The sequence below is a fragment of the Pinus tabuliformis genome, chromosome 8 (assembly GCF_031772625.1).
Source record: "Pinus tabuliformis cultivar Carrire ecotype Pingquan chromosome 8, CPIR1, whole genome shotgun sequence".
Taxonomy (NCBI): Eukaryota; Viridiplantae; Streptophyta; class Pinopsida; order Pinales; family Pinaceae; genus Pinus; species Pinus tabuliformis.
This window is the reverse complement of record NC_142294.1, coordinates 848,648,528-848,669,971: the sequence shown is the minus strand read 5'-3', so window position 1 is coordinate 848,669,971 and position 21,444 is coordinate 848,648,528. Positions and strand designations below refer to the sequence as shown.

At 36.9% G+C, this 21,444-nt stretch overlaps 1 protein-coding gene across 3 annotated transcripts; it reads right to left on the bottom strand.

The window, feature by feature from the left end:
• Positions 1-5,125: 5,125 nt before the first annotated feature.
• LOC149238232 (DNA topoisomerase 1 alpha-like) lies at positions 5,126-15,997 on the bottom strand. Of its 3 annotated transcripts, XM_089372961.1 has the most exons (17): positions 15,615-15,997; positions 14,561-14,753; positions 11,729-13,401; positions 11,365-11,559; positions 9,088-9,168; positions 8,920-8,979; positions 8,648-8,742; positions 8,299-8,455; positions 8,035-8,160; positions 7,452-7,532; positions 7,216-7,306; positions 6,975-7,108; positions 6,473-6,538; positions 6,245-6,334; positions 5,816-5,919; positions 5,545-5,713; positions 5,126-5,447 (listed from the first exon to the last, which is right to left on the bottom strand). In XM_089372961.1, the coding sequence occupies exons 2-17, from the start codon at positions 14,574-14,576 to the stop codon at positions 5,379-5,381; spliced, it is 3,207 nt and encodes a 1,068-aa protein (XP_089229087.1). In that variant the 5' UTR covers positions 14,577-14,753; positions 15,615-15,997; the 3' UTR covers positions 5,126-5,378. The 3 variants fall into 3 exon arrangements, with proteins under 3 accessions (XP_089229087.1, XP_089229089.1, XP_089229088.1); XM_089372963.1 differs by lacking the exon at positions 14,561-14,753 and having other exon boundaries at positions 11,729-13,418; positions 15,615-15,996; XM_089372962.1 differs by lacking the exon at positions 14,561-14,753 and having other exon boundaries at positions 15,615-15,996.
• Between the last annotated feature and the right edge of the window lie 5,447 nt (positions 15,998-21,444).

The following is a 21,444-nucleotide window of genomic DNA, read 5'->3' as shown; positions in this document are numbered from 1 at the left end:
GATAATATTCATCTTGCTTATTGTCAACAGTGTTAGATTCATACCTGGAGTTTCTTGCCTTCTTGAATGGTTGTCCTCTTCCTTGATTTCTAGCGCTCCTTTTACCTCGGCCATTTGACCTGCCATTTTTTTTATTGCCTTGAGAGAGATTTTGATCATCATCCCGGTGTGAGTTCCTTTTATCAGGACACTCCCTTGCATAATGACCTGGTTTATTGCAATGGTAACATCGTCTTTTTCTTCCACCTTTTGGTCCAACCTTTCCTTTGGATTTAGACCCGAAATCGTTTCTTCTTTTAGCATAAGAAGAAAACACAGCGAGATGACCTTTCAGTGTGGGCATTTCCTATTCTTCCATCCTTGCTTCTTCTTGAATGCATCTTGCCATTAATTCCTCAAATCCAGGAATTACATTATTGTTGAGGAGAGTAGTCCTAAATATATACCATTTAGATGGTAGTTCTCCAAGAGTTGTGAGTGTCATTTCCCTGTCAAGAATTACTTCACCAATAGATAGGAGATCGTTCTTGATCTCGGTGATCCTTAAAAAATACGCTTGCATATTTTTATCTTTGCCTATCTTAATTTCCTTCAGCGTATTTCTAAGAAATAGCACTTGATTTGCATCATTAACTTTAAATAAACTCACCAGTGTATCGTAGATTTCCTTTGAGGTGTTTAGCTCAGAAACATAGGCCACCAAGCATTTGTCGATAGAGTCCCGGATAATCTTCTTTGCTTTGACTTCACCCTTGGTCCATTTGTCCCTGACAGCAGCGGATGCATTTGATGGAGGCTCAAACAACTCCACCTCTTACATGGTCCAGCACTTCTTGTTCTTCTAATGTTAGATCGAGAGACATCTTCCATCCGTGGTAGTCAGACTTCTCACGGAGTTTGTCTTCAGCAGGGAAGTGTGTTGAGGACCCCATAGTTCCTTATAGATAGCCTTGCCAACCTTTTCTTCAGTGATTACTCTTGCTTGGGCTTTGTCTTCACCTCAGCTTTGATACCATGTTAAATTATGGTATGTTCTATGCTTAGACCAATTTACTTATTTTTCTTATTATATCCACAAATTAGCAATCGCATGTACATTAAGTAAAGTGTAGATAGAACATTTAAACGATCAACAGAAAACAAGCCAAGACAAGAGACACAAGATGTAGCAGCGAGCCAGGGACAAACCCCAATATGGGAAAACCCTTTGATCAAATTTCTTTTATCTTCAATAATTCAGCAGAAAGAAATACATAAATCTGATTTATATCAGCAGCAACAAACCCTGGATCAGCCCTAAACTAGGGCAGTCAATATCTGTCAAACCGGAGGTCAGATCACCTTGATTCCGATGCCAAAAATTGCAGCCTTCCAAGGAGAATCAGCCACACCAAACTCGCAGTCAAAGAGGAGCCCAGGCTAGTCAACACTGGTCAAAGTTCCTTTCTGCAGCTTCAACCCTAAAATCTACGTCCTCTTTTCCACACGTGTGAGAGAAAGCCTTTCTGCGCAGGAGAGAGGAGACTCTTTTTTTGCGCAAGAGAGAGGAGGCTCTTTTTCAGCGGAGGAGAGAGAGAAATGCGTGATGAAAAGTGAAGTGTGCAAATGAGGAGAATACTTTTTGTATTTATATGCAAAACGTTGGGGTTGAATGGACATGACTATTGGGCTTTTGAACCTACATAAGTTGTTGGGCAACTTTGACAATTTGTCCATAATCAAAATAAAATATAATCTCCATAAATACTTATCGAAATCTGATTATCTTTAAATCAATCTTACACCTCTCGACAAGAAAAATCTAGGAAAAATATCAACATCCATAAATAAGGTGACCCACATGAAATTTGGCCCTAGTTGCCAATTTTAACACTTTTAAGCTAAGTCCGACACAACATACTTATTTTGGAAAACTCATCCCTGGGTCTCAATTACTACTTTTGGAAAACTCATCTCTAAGCCTCCATTACTTCCTCTGACCTAGTTTCAAACTAGCAAACCAAGGCTAATTAAGATGTCTATTGCAAAAGGTTAGTGGAGATATTTCTCTAGCAAACCAAGGCTAATCAAAATGTCTATTGCAAAAGGTTAGTGTAAATACTTCTCGATTAGTGTAAGAATTCAAACTTACAAACAAAATATGGAAACTACAAGGAACTTCCTAAAAAAAATCTTTCGAAACAAAAGTCTTTTTTTCGTATCTGAATGTAATCTCCCATTACAAATGAGAATTCTTGCATGGGCCTAATTTTACAACCGAGAATTCTTGCATGGGCCTAATTTTACAACCGAGAATTCTTGTATGAAAGTCCTAATTACTTAGGAACGTCTACTTTGTAACTTTGCACCCTCAAACAAAATTACCCTCTATTTTCATAAAATTTAAAAATATATATAACACAATTACCCTCTATTTTCATAAAATTTAAAAATATATATAACACAACGGTTGGAACTTGTAACACCAACCTCAAATTAAAACACCGATATTTTCATAGTAGTTAGGGTTAATTTTAATTAAGTTATAAATGGCGATTACAACTCACTAATTTAATTAACCAGAAACAGCTGTGACAATAGAAATGGTGTGCCTGGAACTTCTACTTTTAATAATTATAAAAATAATGGTATAAAAATAATGGTTCGAAATTTTAATCAGCGGGCATTTTAATAAAAGGCAATAATATTTTTATAATATTTTCATAATTATTAGAACTTCTAAGTTGTAATTAAACTATATTAAATAATCGGGGCAAAGACATGTGAGAACCAAAGTGATTCAGGGCGCCACGTTTGTTATTGGGCACTCGTCTAAATATACTTTAGACAGCATTAACGTCGATACTCGGTCAACAGAATCCGAGACATTTGGCAACTTCACAAAATTGTTAATGTTTCCCTCGTCATTGGAATATATCATGAATTGCGAAGTTTGCTATAGTCCAACTATTTAGTAGAATATATAACATTTTGAATAATACGTTATAAATAAAATATTTTGTTCCTATCAAGCTGTTAAGAATAATCCAAAAAATAAATTCTATATATATATATACACGGTTAATAAAAAAACACTATATATATATACACGGTTAATAAAAAAACACTTTGCTCTGGGTAGTTCATAGAGTCAATTCACCTAATTCTGGTTGATGTCTAATAAAGCCAAAACACTTTGTTATGGGGAGTTCATGGAGTGAATTCTCCTTAATGGGGAGTTCATGGAGTGAATTCTCCTTAATGTCTCAGGAGTAGAGTTGGACTCTACTAATAAAGCCAAAGTTAACGAGTAGTGAGTAGTGATGAGTAGAGTTGGACTCTACTAATAAAGCCAAAGTTAACGAGTAGTGAGTAGTGATCTCTTCGCGAAATCAACAAATAGTGATCGCGGGTGAGTAGTGATCTCTTCGCGAAATCAACAAATAGTGATCCCTTCGCGTGGATCTGCCTGGATATGCCTAGATATTTCTTCAAAAATATATGCATGGATCTGCCTTGGATCTGCCTCGCGTGGATCTGCCTGGATCTGCCTCTGCCTGGATCTGCCTGGATATTTGATATTTCCTCAAAAATATATATATAACCGGGCATATATATAGGGCCCTCAAAAATATATATATAACCGGGCATATATATAGGGCCCGCATGAAAATATATTGTCTTTCCAAAAGAGAATAAGGTTGGAATCCAAATCATTTGCCATGTGGATGAAATTTATATATATACACCCTGCATGAAAATAAATTATGTCTTTCCAAAAGAGAATAAGGTTGGAATCCAAATCATTTGCCATCTGGAGTGAAATTTATGTTGAAAGGGAGTTTGTCGCCTGCGAGAATTGTTTCCTGGGACATTGAGGTGGAACTTATCACCTACGACAATTGTCTTCGGAAACAGAGGGGTAGATGAAATGGTAAGGAGGTCGAAACCCGTTTGCCAAGTGTACTTGGGATTGGGCAATACGAGGACAGAGCGACACGTGGTAAGAACTAGTCTTCAGAAAATAGACACGTCGTATGAATAAGTGTCAAGAATATAAACTCTGATATAAAAAAGGTGTCAATGAAAGAGACTTGGTAGAAGAGTGTCAAGAAAAAAACCAATCTCCCCAAATGAGAGAGACTAGGAGAAGGAAGATGTTTTATGCTCAACTAAGGATTTCCAGGTCATACTTAAAGAATTAATGTCGCGCTAAAGTTGACTTCTTATGCTAAACCAAGGATTTTCACATTTCCAGAGTCTTATAAAAATCAGTGCACTAATTTGCAATACTACTTTGTTTTGCCCTAATTGTTTGCTGACTTATTTCTCAAATTGTGCAATTTATCACTTGAGAGACCCATGCCACTATAAAGCCAGTTCAACTTCATCAATAAGTGTGTTCAAATCTCGGAAGGGTATTAAGTAAATCCATGGCTTATAAATAAATATCTGTAATAAGCATTAATTGTGTTGAAAAACAGAAGCATTGAATCAAAAAAATTATTGTTAAAAACACAATCAGCAATGCTGCAAATCACTCACCAACGTGAGACAATTACGGTATTGATCTTCAATAATATAGGAGGATCGTAAAACATGGAAACGCATCAACAAGTAAATACCTGAAATGAATTGGCAGTAAGACCAGGACAACAGTTTACGAAGAGACAAACTACATTTTGCCACAAGGCTTCTCTATCAATCCGAGGGCAAATTAGGGGATTGATCTTCGATAGTACAGAAGAAATGATCCAAAGCATGAAATGCACCAACAAGTACATATACGTGAAATAAAATAGCAGAAGACCTGCGAGAAAAATACAATAAACAAACTACTTTGGCCCAAAAGGCTAAAAGAAAGAAGCCATGATTGGAGAGAATGATTTTTGTTCATCTGGTGAAACACAAATAGTTGAAAACCCCAAAAAGATTCCTTTAAAAGAATTCATATGAAGAATGGCAACATAAAGTTGACGATCATCTCTGGTTGAGAAGAAGATTGACAATAATACCCACCTGCAGGCCAGCTCTCATACAATTATATAAAAAATTCTTGCCCACTTACTCGAGAAGGCACACAAGGCACATGTGCGTGTAATAAAGAGCAGTTGGCATCTGAGGCACTAAATATATATAGATCATGTACTTCCCTCTTGGAGGGAAAGAATTACATAGATTCAATGCAAGGATGGGCTGTTGAGTTCAACAGTTTGCATGGACTCCAGCCACTAAATACGGCTATGAGCCTCAAGAAAATTGTTTTACACCATCCTTAGCAAAACAGAGACTAAAGCACGTGGGCATATTGTGTTTATCGTAACACCCCATTCTTCATTAAACGATAATACAGAGTGCACCATTGGGTACATGATAAAAGCTGTGAACTCAAAGCAACATTAAAATCTGTAATCTGGCTCAACATCCATTGCCCAAGCAAATTTGGCCAGAAGCGACTTGTTGAATATCTGGAGAAAAATAAAAATAAAAATGAATTCAATATGAGCCAACTCGAAGTTCCAAAACAAATAGATCATACTAAAAACTACAAAACAGAAATGTTACCTTTTCAATTGGAACTTCATGGCGTTTGCACCAAGCAACTGAAATTCTTGGGTCCAAGTAATTGATCTTAGAAGTTCCCAATGCCACAGTCTTGAGATCATCTTTTATTCTCATGTTTAGACTCATTTTATCCATCTTCACCTTGGCCTGTGCAATTTTCTTTTCCAACCTGCAATACAACAAAGTTATAACTTGTCATACTAGAAATTACAATATACACTTAAAACAAAAACAAGAACCATAAAAATAAATTCCATATAAGAAACCATACACTTCTGGACTCAGATTTTTTTTGGGCTTCCCTTCTGCATCATTGAGTGGCGGCTTCCCTTTTCTTGCTCTATTCAGATCAATTTGCAGCTCCTTGATCAGGCTCTGCAAACAATAAAACCAAAATGTTATAATTGAGAATAACAGAAGAATAAATCCTAGCTCAATCTTTAAACCCTCACCACAACATACTTGAGCTAGTTCAGGTCATCAAGATTCAAAACCAAGGCTTTGGGGCCTAGGCATCAAGATAAAGAAAACATAAACACTAGTTGAAGCTCAATTTGTGTCAAAGTGTCAGTGTTCTGTACACTTGACTGATTGCTAGTTGTTACACAGGTAGTAGCATATAAAGAGTTCTGATGTAGGATAAAACCACATGCCCCTCTGGATGGCTGTTGATTTTCAGACAAAAAAGATCAAGAAATACCTGTAACTCTGCCATTTTCCCTTCAAGTCTTTCCATTTGAGCACCATGTGACTTTGAGACAGATCGCTGATGGTTACACAGAATTGCTACCTAATGATGTCAACAACTTGCCATAAGCACTGTGTGACATTGCATTTTAAGGTTGCCAACTAATTAAGCATTACATTAAGGCCAAAGAACATGTCATGAGAACAATGAGAATAACCTCCAGAACATAATGGTTCTTACCTCCTTGTTTGCACGTTGATAATCAGCAATCTTCTCTGGTGCAATGCAACCAGTTGTATCCTGAAGCTGTTTTTGAGATCAACAGAAAGACATGCAGGGGACATAGAAAAAATTATGACTGTGAACATAGTAAATGAAATTTCTCCCCGCCATCATATAATAAGCAATATAATCAACATAACAAGATGTCCGACCGAGAAAGACAAACCAATGGCATTTATGCACAGATTATTAGCTTAATAAACATGCCATTCCATTGTTTTACAATTATTTTTAGAATGCCCAATATCCAGATAATTTGCAAATAATTTAGACCTTACATCACAACAGATGTTTTACATAAAGAAAAAATAAACTACATTTTCTGAAACGCATATATTGGAGATGTTTAATATACCATATTGGGAGAGTTTAATATACATTTAAACTAGTAGCATGCACTCACTAGAGTCCTTTTTTGGCTAGTAAATTAACATATGATTAACTGCAAATGTTCACATACCAATCTATCCAATGTGATAGATGCATTATATGTACGGAAGACTTTTGCTGTAAGGCCAGGCATAATTTCCTTAAGATGAGCATTTAGCTTGCTTGTGTCAAGCTTATCAAACAAGTCATCCCCGCCACTTTTACCTGGAGCATACAAGTATAATTATAACAAAGATAAAAACATCATGTTAACCCAATCAAAATACAAGATGCTGTACAACATTTGATGCTCCAAATGAGTCCATCATTACCCTTTTTGAAATCACCAATCGCCTGGTAGACTCGTTCATCTACCTCAACTGTGTTGAAGTACCGAATTGAATCCTTACCTAGGAAGTCAAACTGTAAAAAAAGGGTGTCATGAATCTTGAAATTTCAAAAACAATATTCAAATGATGTTATTCAATAGATTTTCACAATTCTGGCCAGTTGCCAAAAAGTCAATTTTTGAAATTCAAGCCATGGAGATTAATAACTAGCATCTAACCTGCAGAGATTTTGGTTCAAGTAATTGCACATTCTCCACTTTTAATGTGCAACAACCAACTGTATCAGCCTCATCATCATCCTAAAAATCAATGTGAAACAACAAGTATTAAGAAAATTCACAAAAGGCCAAAAAATGAGACAAGGTCTATTACTTGAGATGATTACAACACATGTGCAAGAAACCACAAACCATAAAGCTACCGACTGCAATATTTTTTATCATATACAGACAAACTCAGTTTTTGAGCATGCTTGCAGTAATAACCTGCTAAGCACTATAGCTACAGGAAATAAAGAAAAAATCAGAAGGGAAACCAAAGAAAAGATACCAGACTTTTCTTAAAAACAGATTTGGTTCAAAATCATCATGCTTAGTAACTGGATAATGAGGTCAACATCAATTATTCGAGCAAAAGTTAAAACAAGCGCATAATATAAAGCTGCAAAACATATGAAACAATAAAGAAATAACATGAAAAGAGAGATGTACATCATCGTTAATTGTCCATCCAAACAACAACTACAAAGAAATTATACCAATCGAAATTCCAACTTCTTTACAGATAGCCTTTACAAATCACCTTCTCATTGCCAGCTCTCAGAGCAAGCCTATCAATAAGGTAAGTTGCCACGGCAATTTGTCTCTTGGTTTCATCCTTTGCTTTAAAATGTCTTGTATATGTTTCTCGAATGTTATCTATGTACTCCTGTAACAGGACAGAAAAAAAATGAACCAATGTTATAAAAAAAGTCACCCTTTTCGTATGTCACATATACAGTCAAAATGTCATGTAAATAATTGTCAAAGATGCTACCAAATTTATAGAACTCCCCCGAAGCATTACCTTCAGCATTCTTGCTTTCTCGTACTTTTCCTTGTCACTTTGACCTTTTAAAGAACTACTCGCAGCTAAGAATACATATTTGAATTCTTTTGGATTGATTGGGTCATTCCAAAAAGCCAACCATGTGACTGAGTTATCATGTCTGACCTCTTTCCACCTGTCAGACAGTCATTACACACAGATTCCTTTCAGGAAACAAAATAAATTCAGGTTTCCATCCTCAAGAACCCGCAGAAAAAAAAAATGCATCTAAAATTGGATTAAGTGATAAATAAAGACATGCATGCTTTGGAAAAGGAATGAAAGTCCATAAAAATGCTAAAGTCACAAGAGCAGATGTTAATCTAACCTGTGGCCAGGTATTGTACACTCCGGGATCGGAGCCTTAGACCCAATATTAATTGTAATGTCCTCTGGATAAATTCTCTTCTTCAATTTACCCATCTAAAACCAGTAAAATAAATGAAAGCACTAAGAAATGCAATCACAAACAACTGAATAAAAGACTGACAGAAAAGAAAGAACACACTAGCATTAAATACTAGCAAGTTTATAGCCTTGCAAAAAAACACTTCCCACACTTGGAGATTCACAGATGTTAAAGGTATGACAGAAGCAAACCTTAGGATGCTCTCCACGGCCACGAAATAATCCTGGGGGCTCAACTCTGAAATTGCCAACCTGTAAAAATAGATAGAAACATTGTCATTTGCCACAAAGACAACACAGAAGAAGCAATTGTGACTGTATACTGAATTTAGTTGATGCTGCTTCAAATTATTTGCACACCTTCTCTTTCACTCCATCAACAACTGCCCACATGTATTTTTCCTCTTGCTTTAGCTTTTCTTCTCTCAATGCTTTCTTTTCCTGCACAAAACACCATAGCTTAATAAACTTAAGCTAAATATACTAAACACAAAACTAAAGGGAATCGAACGGTAGTATGTTAAAGTTTTTAGTGCCTATAACTTAACTTACAAACTCTTAATTAATGATTACAATTTAGTTAAATACTCCATCAAAGGCTGAGAAAAACCCTCAGATGACCTGGACTCCACACCCAAAGATAACTGGGTAAAAAAAAATCGATTGTGCAACCATAGGACGAGCAGGATGTTGGAGGCTCCCAGATATAAAGGATGAAGTTCTATAGATACATTTCAGATTCTTAGCAGAAGCCACAAAGAATCAAAGCAAAAACGGGGACCTTGTTGATGATATCAAACTCTCCTATAATCAAGGAATCCAGAATTATTGACCTGTTACTAATAAACAATGCAGGGCAGGACTTTCGGGTGCTCCAAAATAAAATCACTTGGGTGGGACAGGCAAGAAAAAAAAATGTTTCCTTTGGCCACATGAGAAGAGGAGACAACATGCTGGCAAATCCACTTGCCAACATAAGAATTAAAAAGAAAATGGAACTGCACATGATGGAAATATGTAGAGCCCTTAGGGAAATAAAAGGATGGGAGACCAAGTTAGCTCTAATTCTAAACCCTCTCATTTAGATATGGTACAGTGTGGACCAATACCACTCCTCATTAACCCCTTATCTCTTTCCAACCTCAGAAGTTTTCATATTTCATTTGGCAGAATCAGAGCCACCCTCAAAGTATAGAGCATCCTGCCACCCACGTCTTAGCATCATATCTCATTCATTACCCAGGTTGGAGCAGGTAGAAAACAGATTGTCATCCTCCTGAGTGCAGACATCAAATTAGAGCAGCTTGATAACTTTTATTCCATCTGTCCCGATATTGATTGTGGGGAGAAGCACAAAGGTCAGCATTCAATGCAGAAGAAGGTAAAGAAGCCAAAACCCAGGTTGGAACATGTAGCGAACTAGACTGCCATCCTCCTGACTGCAGACATTAAATTAGAGCAGCTTGATAAATTTGATTCCATCTGTCCCGATATTGATTGTGAGGAGAAACATGGAGGTCAGCATTCAATGCAGAAAAAGGTAAAGAAGCCAGAACCAAACAGTTCGAGTGGCAAAAAAGAGGCATACGGAGATGTCAACAGCAGGCTAAAAGCAGTAGAACACTACACAGTAGAGAACAAGGATGTCATAGAAGATAAGTTGGAAATAATGAGGGACAAAATCCATAAAGTTCATTATAATGCACATGGGAAAACATGTAAATAAATACTAAAAAACTAATAATATGACTAATGAAATCTCAAATCTGAGTCCAGTGTCAAGAATGAGACCCTGAATATCAAAAGCAGAGCTCACAGGATCTCGACAGACCAGAATATTAATGGCTCAAACATTTAAAACACATCCATGTCAGCCTAGCAAGTCTAAGGCATTGAGACTACTTCTTCCAGAGATTGAGACTACTCCCGACCCTCACAGTTAATTGGGCGGACTGCTTTCATCCAGATAAGCTACCATTATAGACTGTTAAGGAAGTATTGTCTCTGTGAGAATCAACAAGCAGAACTGGTAGTAAAACTTTAAATGCTTATTGGTTTCATGCAATGGACCTCCAAGTTATATTGTTTAATTGATTACAAGCATTGTCAAGTTGAGGGATGTTCACGCAATACCCTTGTTGTTTGGCTAGGCCTTGACATCGCCTGCATAGGCAAGTTTATAACCTTTTTTTTTTAGTCTAGCAGAAAAATACGATCAGTTAAAAATAATACTCGCATTTTGATTTTTTTACTTCCACGAGGCAGTAATAGTGGTTGCACATTAAGGTTTTGTCACCACAATTTATCCACACTAATCCAAGAATTATTAAAAAGCATTGACTAAAATAATGCATGGCTTACATAGAGTTGTATATTATAAACCAATGAGTCGGGCAGGAAAACCAAAACAATGAAAACTAAGGACATGAAAGCAAATACCATTGCTTTTGACAGGTCATAAAAGAAAAATATGTCGAAGAAATACGAATGCATCAGAGTTGCTAAATAGTAGGATGTCAGCACATTCTCAATATGACAACACCAACTTCTATAAAATAACCACTAGGATAATACAAAATTACCCCTCTGCCATCTAACTAATTTTTCTAACAAAACAAGTTAACTGTAATAACTTACCTCTGCAGTCATTTGTTTCTTCTTCTCTTTTTCCCTGAGATGCCAATCATAAATTGGTGTAAAATCGCAGAGTTCAAACTTTTGAATAACATGCTTTGGCCCCAGAATTTTCTTCCAATCATGCCAAAAGTTCTCTAAGAATTTCGGCTTTGTTGCATAGTCAGTGTCCTTCATGACAGCAAACATAGTGGCAACCTAAAAAACCAAAACAGACACAGAGAACAACAGAACATCCACCCAGTCATTTTTTATAATAACACTCATCAACATATCACAGTTTTCCAAGGTTCTATTTTCAAAAATACAGAAAAGAGAAGCTCAGAGAAACAAAAGACTGCGAGCTTACAGCCCAATAGAATCTCACCTCCTCTTCTTCAGGAGTTAGATCAACTGGCTTGCCATTGTAAAGCAGCTTAACTCCATGAGGCTTGTAAGGCGGAGGGAAAATCACTCCATTGTGCTGCAAAGTTGTCCACTTCTGACCTTCTCCAGATCCAGGAGGCAATTTCCCCCCTTTCAACTTTTTTGCACTGCTTGTTATGCTCTTAACTGGCAGCACCTTCTTCTTGAAAGCCTTTGACTTTGCTATAGAAGGCGATGGTTTTGCTATAGAAGGTGATGGCTTTGCTATAGAAGGTGATGGCTTTGGCAATTCAGTTTTCTTCAAGCGCTGTGCAATTGGAATATCATCCTCATCGTCGCTATCATCATCGGGATCTATCTTAATATTCTCCTTCCTCTCTTCCTTGACAACCTTTTCGATTGAGGAAGGTAGCTTTGCTAAAGGAGGTGATGGCTTTGGCATTTGAGCTTTCTTCATGCGCTGAGCAATAGGAATATCATCCTCATCATCACTGTATCCATCAGCCTCTGCCTTAACCTCTGGTTCTGCTTTCACTTTGGGCTCTGGTGATACCCCTGATGGCTTGGCCTTTTTGGTGACTGAAGAGCTTAGACTGTTATCCCCCTGATCTGAAGGTCTCTTCTTGGAATTAATTTCAATTTTAACAGATTGAGTTTTTCCATTTATGTCTTTCTTAACCAATCCATTTGGTTTGTTCTTTAATGCTATATTATTTACATCACTATCCATAAGGGAACCTTTATTGGCTTGTTTTAGATTGTCTCTTGTTGATAAAGGTTTCTCATCTTCAGAGTCGTCACTATCCATGGGGGATCTTTCATTGGGAGGATTTGGTGTGTGTCTTAATGCTAAAGGCTTCTCATCCTCGGAGTCAACACCACCCATAGGAGAACCTTCACTGGGTGGTTTTGTCAACGGTTTTACCTGAAACCTCTTACGCAAGGGAACATCATCATCAGAATCATTCTCAGACTTCGCAGACTCTGTTTGCATAGATACTTTGGGCTGAATAAATTTGCTACTAGGCAGCAAATTGCAACTTTTTTTTGAATCTCTGGAGAATGTATTTTCTGTAGCTCCTTTTGGCAATATAGACACCTTATGACTTAAAGGCTTGCCATCTTCAGAATCATCAGAATCACCATCATCTACTCCAAAAAGCAAATTCTTCAGAGGCCTAGAGTCATCACCATCTGGAGGTCTCTTTCCAGATCTCTGCTCCAAACTGGGAGCTCTACCCACACAAACAGAAACGTGCTTGGGCTGAGGCAATCTTGGAGCAGAACTCATGTTGCCAGAGCTGGATTTCGAAGGATAAGGAGCTGATGGCCTTGCCACTGGAGTGTTCTTAGATTGTATGGCAGGTCTCTGCACAATGGGTGGGACTGGAGTGTTCTTAGATTGTATGGCAGGTCTCTGCACAATGGGTGGGGACTTTGCCTGCACTACATCTCTTGAAGCAGAAGTATTTGAGACAAGCCTTTGAGATGTAACAGATGTGTTGTTTTGGTAAGCATTGGATTGTTGTTTTGGCTTGACAGTTGGATTGGACCGTCTGAAAATAAGAGGAGCATCCTCATCATCATCATTCAAACTGTCCATTTTCATTCTACCCTTCTGATCAATTACATCATCAATTCTTTGTCTCTTTGATAGATATGCTTCATCTTCTTCTGCAAGACAAACATGCCTAAAAGAGTCAAATGTCAATTCCATGCTGAACCATTGGAAATCAATCAATCTTTCACATATAAATATTGATGGAAATGGAACTTCTTGCACTATTTTTGTACTCCAATGTAAAGTTGTATTGATAACAACATCGAGATGTACGGAAATGAAGTTAATCATTTCCAGTCCACCAATGATAAGCTATACATTACCACATAAATAAATATGCAACAAAACACCACGCTTCTTTATATATGTTTAACCTCAAAATTACGAGCTGGGGCTTCAAATCCAAGGCCCTATGGATTTATGTAAGATTGATGAAAAATACAAAATAAGCCATAATGCAATCTTTCAATACACATAACAGAAAACCTGAGTGTCGATACATTTAAAGATAAGGTGGCAACTGTCACTTTCGTATTTAAAGGCAATTTTAAATTAGATGAGATATCAGCACACAAATGACAGGACGTGTTAAAAACATGGGATGTTATTCTCTTGCTGCACCATGGAAGTAACCAGCATTATGATTCCATATCAGAACAGAGCATATACGGAATATGTTGTACTGCGTCTCCTAAGTTGAAATATTTTAATATTTTCCAGCGAAGTGGACTACTGTAGTTTCATACCCTCAGAAATGAGAGGATGGGAAACAGATCACCCATTACAGACTGAATTTAATTTGCTAAGAAAACTAGCTACTCCAAATTGAACACTAGATTCTGATCTCTCAACTGCCACTGAAAGAATTCAAATATGTGTGCTTGCATTATGTGTGCTTGCATTCTGTTTTCTAATTAGCCGCAGTTTAAGTGATATGATCATGCAAACAGTTGATTGGACAGTAGTCAGAATTGATCATCATGGATTAATGAATGAATACCACGGTTAACTCGGTTGCAATAGCACAATATGCTTTTTTAAATGTCAAAAATCAAAGGAGAGCTGAAACAAACCGCTAATTAATTTTCCAATCAGAATGTTACAGTTAGAAAACTCAAATTCAAAAACCGCTCATTTCAGACACAAAAACAGCTGCTACCAAATCCGATCCCAAATCCAATCAGCTCCGTTAAAGGACTACAATGCAAGTTAAAAAACGGAAAGATTTTCCAATAGGATCGCTGTCAATGGAGATCGGTGGAAGCAACATACTCCTAGAGTGTAACATTTTCACAAGCTCCAATTGCCCCGGAATTAAGCAGTCAGCTTTGAGATTGTCTATAATTCATGTATCTAAAGAACAATTTCTATAACTCTGCCAAGTAATGAGCAGCACAACTTGAGCAGCCACCAGATGCTATCTCCACACTACAACAACTCTGCCTCAATCCAAACCATAAAGGAGCTGCAAAATAAACAAGAAAAGTACTCCACAGAATCAGAAGAACAGAAATCTCCCCATTATCTACCCATTTTATTCCATCTCAACCCCAAGCAGAGCACTAGATGGGGCATCAAATACAAAAGTGAGTTCAGAAATCTAGAAGATAAAACAAACACTACCCACAAAAAATGCAATAGTACATGATAAAACAAATCGTGTACTAACAAAGGAAATAAAATATAAAGTGCAGCAATCTAAGGAAAATCTAAGCAATCTAGGTATTCATGACAAATATGAAGAAAGTTTAGAGATTTTAAGGAATCGAAAACCACGCAGAGGGGAACATGCACAAACTCTAAGCAATCTTTACAAAACTTCAAACAATACTAGGGTCTCTCGCGCAGATTCTGCTTAAAATATCCTAAATATAAACCTATTTAGGTCTATTTGAACTCGATATCAACAATCGGCACCTAGTTACTAATCCATCCATATTGTTTCAGGAAAACCCTGGCTAAAAGAACAACTCTATGTAGTTTCGATATGATTCTGAACAGTATTTCGCCGTTTTTTTGCAATCGGCGCCCAACGATAAGAATTTGCCGGAAGTCTTTCAAAAGTTTTTGACTAGACACGCAGCTTTTGACAGTCCCAGTGCATTTCTGTGCCCTTAACAACAGATTTTTTAAAATCGGTGCGTATACAGACCAATACTTTAAGGTTTCCCGGCGGATTCTGCCATCTCCGACAAGTTTTTGTCCATCCTCTGGCATTTTGAGGGGGAGATTTCAATCATCCGCCGTTTGTGTGTGTCCGAGGGTTTCTGGGTCTATTTTTTCAGGGCTTGAAAATACAAAGAAAACAATCAAAGAAAAAACCAACCGGTTCAGATTGAAGCTTCCAGAGTCGACGAGCGACAGAAAATCCGTCAAGCAAGCCGTGGTGAATTCGCTCTCGCGCTGTTCTCGTTTCCGGCTACGGCTACGGCTTCGGTTTCTCCTACCCCTATTTCTCCTTTCCCCTGTGAAAGGATATTAAAATCAAAGAACGCTACAATAACCCTCTTATATGCGGCCCCTCCTGCCCTCGATTTCCAAAATTGGGAAAAACCGACGTAAAATCGCTGATAAATCCCGAAAATCCTAAAATACACAGTGCCGCTTGGGTAAAAGAAAACCAGCAGGCTATAAAGATGTTTTGCCCGGAAAGGCGAGGGCAGGCTGATAGTGCGTTGTTTGCAATGGCCTGGGCAGGTGTCCGGCTGCCCGTTAGTCTTACGGAAAACGAAGGAAACTGTGTTATTGAACTGCCATTTAAAAAAAAATTGAAATTTGGGGTTGTTGGGCCAGGTCAATCCTTAACACCATGGGCACGTGTCAGTGGCCACTCGCGTTTACAGCCTTAGCCGGTTTCCCCAGTAGATGAGCAAGAAGTCCAGCCGCAAGAATAAGAAGAAAATTTTAAAAATCCAATAAAAATAAATATTGCATGGGTTTAATGTGGAAATTGACTGCAAAGGTTTCTAGATAGCGATGTGTATCTTTCTCTCTGATGTAATGTTGTTTGTCCACTAATTACCTTTTGTTTTGGGGGAGTTATGACGACTACGAGATTTGAACGCAGAACCTCGCGCTTCTCCTTTAACTTAGTTAACCTAAGACGTTATCCATTTTGGGATTCAATATTCAAATTTTGCTTTTGCTAGTGAGTTGAACCCTTTTAAATATGTTGATGTTGAGTGTGTGATAATCTTTAAAGGAAAATTTGAAACTTAGGAAATTAGGAAATGGATATATAAAATGTGTTAAAAAGGATTGTGTTTTTTTAAAGTGTAGAGTTGTTATTAAGGTGTGAATTTATTGTCGAGTAAATTGTGTATTTGTAAGTAAAGGTTTAATTTTAATTGTTTTATTGAATTTGAAATTTCTTTAACAAAGAATATTGTTAGATCTGAGACTTTTGTGATTCATAATGTAGAAAAATGTCTTTCAGATTAATTATATTTTCAGGATTGGGTTGACATTTCGAACCAACTAATGTGGTTATTAAGAGGAACCACATTAGTTAGTTCGAAACGTCGATCCTCATGAACCACATTAGTTGGTTCGAAACTTCAACCCAATCCTGAAAATGTGATTAATCTGAAAGACATTTTTCTACATAGAATATTGTTAATGAAAATAGAAGAAGAACACACATGGAAGAAGAACACATATGGTCATGTACACAATAAACAATCTTGAAACATTTTACGTATTAAATGCAAAGAGTGTATTCACTTGCATTGATATAACACAATTTTGTCATTTGAATCCTCCATAATGGTTTAGGGTTTAGGGTTTGAACAATCTAATAGATAAATTGGATGAGAGGTGGTAATAAATTTTCTGGTATGAGCATTGATTTATTATCTAATGGACATTTTTTCACTAGCTTAGACTGCTTGGATGAGAGGTGGTAATAAGTTTTCTAGTATGAACATTGATTTGTTATCTAATGGACATTTTTTCACTAGCTTAGACTCCTTGAATCAGTTGGTGCATAATGTAAAACTAACGATTTTCATATAATTAAAAGGGATGGAGGGTTTAATTTCCATTCATACATAAACAAGATAAACATGTTATCTTCATTATAGTGAGTTTGTTTATGTGAATACCACTCAACAAGCATGAGAAGCATCAGAAACTTCTAACTACAATATAAATTGAATTTAAAGCTATCCAAAATTGAGATAAATAAATTCATAATCAACTTCTACTTAAAATACAAATATATGATTTTTTTTTAAATGTTAAAAATAATAAAATAACATCTTCTTATTTTCCCTCTATTAACATGTCTATCATCTTTTCTTTTTTTAATATTTTTTAAGGTGGGAAAACCTAGCATAACTCAGTTGTCAAACTAACAGTGAGGACAACCATTTTTGGCTATTATCCGTGAATGCAAGCTGACTCATCACTGTTATTCAAGGAAAACCACGCCACATGAAATAACCCGCTAGTGGTCCGTAAGGGGTAGGCTTTCACTCCTACCATATGCCTCTAGATCTTAGGTCGTTAACATGTTTCTTTATATCCGAAAAAACACTCTTAACCAAATAAAAACAATTTTAAAACATACTCTAAGCCCAATTATTTTTTTAATATTATTTTTGACTACATAATAAAAACAACAAATTTTATTTCATTGGAAATAAACCCATAAAACCTCTACATCCCCATTCATTTAATCAAATGGGGGACATCATGAGTGTTCATGTGGAGCATGAGAAGGACAAATTAACCAAAATTGAGTAAGATTCAATTTGATCTTTTTTGTGTGAATTGATATCTACAAGTACAAAGACTTTTGTCCAAATAAAATTGATTGGTTTGAACAAAATCGACCTTTCCTCTCAAAAGTCTTTATTGTGTAACGAAAACCCTTGTCATGACACAAAAATTTAGGAGTATCTTAAGCTTTAATGACTTTCAACATTTTATTACCTCCTTCCCCCTCTTGTGACTAAACTTTGCAACAAGGGGCACCATAAGTTCTTATTATTAAGATGTCACATTGTTTATTATGCCCAAGGCCTGAAACTAAGGTAAGCCTTTCTTCAAAACTTGGTTGTTCAATACCCCACGCCTTCAAATTGTGATGTCTACGATCATTTGTCCTTATACCTTCAATGGTGGGATGAACAATTGTCCTTATACCTTTATAGTTGTGCTAATTGCCCACCCTCCACTATCATTGTAGTGATCATTTTCACATATGTGAATATGAATAAATAGATATATTGCTATGGAGTGATTACAAATAGTGATGAATTTATGTAGAATTTAACTCATGATAAATAAAAAAGTTATAATAGTTTTTTTCACTTTACAAATTCAAATTTGATACTATGTGTTTGTTAAGAAACATGAAGGAAAAGTATTTGGAAAGTAGTGAGTATAATGTTAAGAAATATGAAATATTTGTTTGAAAGTAGTGAGCATATGATTGAGATACAATTTTAATATTTTTTTGAAATCTAAAAGTAAATTAGTGTTATTTAAAAAATATGTTAAGTGTGTTGAAGTGATGTGATTTCGTTTAATAAAAAAATTTAAAAATAAAACAAAATAGGTTAAAATAAGAGAGAAAAAGTAGATATTATGACTAAATATTTTAGCAAACAAATAAAATTATTTTTAATATGTAAATTAAAATATAAATATAAATAAATGGTTAGCATGAAAGAATATATAGATTCATTTTTTGTTTTTTGTTTTTTTCTTTTTTTATTGGTGTGTGGAATAATAATAAATAGCATACCATTAAATAAAACAATATTCAACCAACTCAAGCATAGTACAAAATGCAGAAGAAAACCCTATGAAAAAGTGAAATTTAAAAGGTATCCATGCCCAAGCTCAACTTGTAACCCTCATTGATATGCATATTGCACATCGAAAATTTCATGATAGGATTTATCGATTTGCTAAAGTTCAAAGATGTGATGTGTGTGAGGAGTCATATGTTAGAATTCAAGTATTTAGTACAAAATATAGGTCCAATGAGAATGAGATGTAGAAGAGAAGGAACTCATCAGATTAATGTTAGAAATATTCAACATATTCAAAATGATCAAATTAATCATATGTTCGACAAATTTTGTGTGGCCACGCATGATTGAATCTAGCCTAGATCCATCTCAACTCTAGATCTATCAAGCATCGAGAGGGATCAAATTTCTCGAGGTGCAAACATTTCCTTAAGTTTTGCAATCACAAAGAGGTATGCGCCTCAAGAGATTTGATCCCTCTTGCTACCTATAGGTCGAGAGTTGAGATGGATATACGTCGGTTAATAAAACGTTATAATATAATTTTTTTCATTTACAAATTCAAAATTGATACAATGTGTTTATCAAGAAACATGAAGGATTTATTTTACTGGTATTTGGAGAGTAGTGAGCATACTCTGTGTTTGTTACGAAATGTGAAATATTTGTTTGACGAGTATTTGGAGAATAGTGAGCATAGGATTGAGACAAAATTTCAATAATTCCTTGTTGAAATTTAAGGGTAATTGGATGATGCTTGAGTGCTTGAGATTAGTGGGATTTCAAATGGGTGTTGTCATGCCACGATAGGGAGGGTGGGGAGGAGGAGATTAACAGGTATTTGTGTTCAATGTCTTTGAAGTTAAAATAAAAACAACACAAAATTATCTCACCACGTGACAATTGAAATTGTTCACATAAGAAGGGTATATAAACCAACATCATCATGATGCCTCTTTTGTAGGGATATAACCACATCAAAGAAACACCTTTAACATGTAAGTATTAATTGTGTTTCTAATATCTATATTTTTGCCTTTATTGTTTGATAGGCACTACAAATTCCAGTTTTGCATTTTCATAGACCAAGCAGAGAAATAATTGCACTAAGGTGTCCCTTATCACATACATATAGGGGATCTCATACAATGATTTGATGTCTAACTAAATTGTGACTTTAAATGAGATGATGATGATGACGATAACAACCCATTTCAATATGATAAGAAATAGATTTGAACTTTTCATCTTGTACAAAACATTTACAATTTTTCTATAAATAAAGAAAATCAAACATTATATTGTCGTAATAAAAACATTATAAAAAAACATAACTATTAACAATCCTCATTCTTTCCCGGATGCGGGTGCCACCTCGCATGACCTGGTAAGGCCACTTGCCACGGTCGATAGGACACGCGACGGACGGAGGGCTTTAAGGCTCCTCGCCGCCACCTCCCATCGACCAGCAATGCAGCACTCGAGCCTTTATGAAGGCGCAGGAACCACAGTGGAGGAGGATGGCCGCATTCAATGCGGGGACAAATCGAAGGAATGAAGGGGTCGTTAAGAATGTCGATTTGGGAGCAGACGAAACCCACAACGATGGTGTTTTTGCTCTGCGTTCTGAGATTTCTGGAGTTATTGTGGAATTGGGGGAGGCTGGCCGACTGCTGGTCCTCCCTGGTTCATGCTTACAGTCATTTGTCTGCCATCGCAAGCCGAATTGGAAGGAAGCTTCGTCTGAGGAAGAGGAATTTGGAAGAATGGTGCGGGAGCGAATGCCATGCCGTCGTGGCAGAGGCTCAGGGCGAGCCAGATCCGCTCGCGGGCCTGCAGCTGACCTACACCACCATTGCTGTTGTGTTTACTGTTATCGACGTGTGGGAGCTCCTCAGGTGCAGGCGAGTCAATTTGTGGAAGCTGGAGGGTCCAGCAATGGCGAGCCAAGCCTACCTGCATTTGGCTCTGTCATCTTCTCACTGCGCAATCCCAGAGAAAATTTGGGCCTCAATGCTCATATTTCTGTGTTGTTTACCAGGATCCCGGACGAGAATGAAGACGGCCTGCCTCGGCCACCTGCAATGGAGAATCCCTTGGATAATGAAGAGGGAATTCCCCTGGTGCGAGAGAGAAGTCTGCCTCAGGCTCTGGAGGAAGAATGTCGGGTTGTGGACAAAGGTAAGAGGCCTTTGGGGGAGGCCTCAAGCTCAAGGGATGCGGCACTGCGGGAGAGCGAACCTGAATTGTCGGCTTTCTTGGACGGCCTACCAGAAGGACATGGTTGGGCTTGGATTCGGGAAGCTAAGCCAGAGGACGAGCCAGGGGACGACGCGAAAGAGGGCTAAGCCCAGGTGGCTCTCATGCATGATGCCTGGACGCGTGTGGGATCGT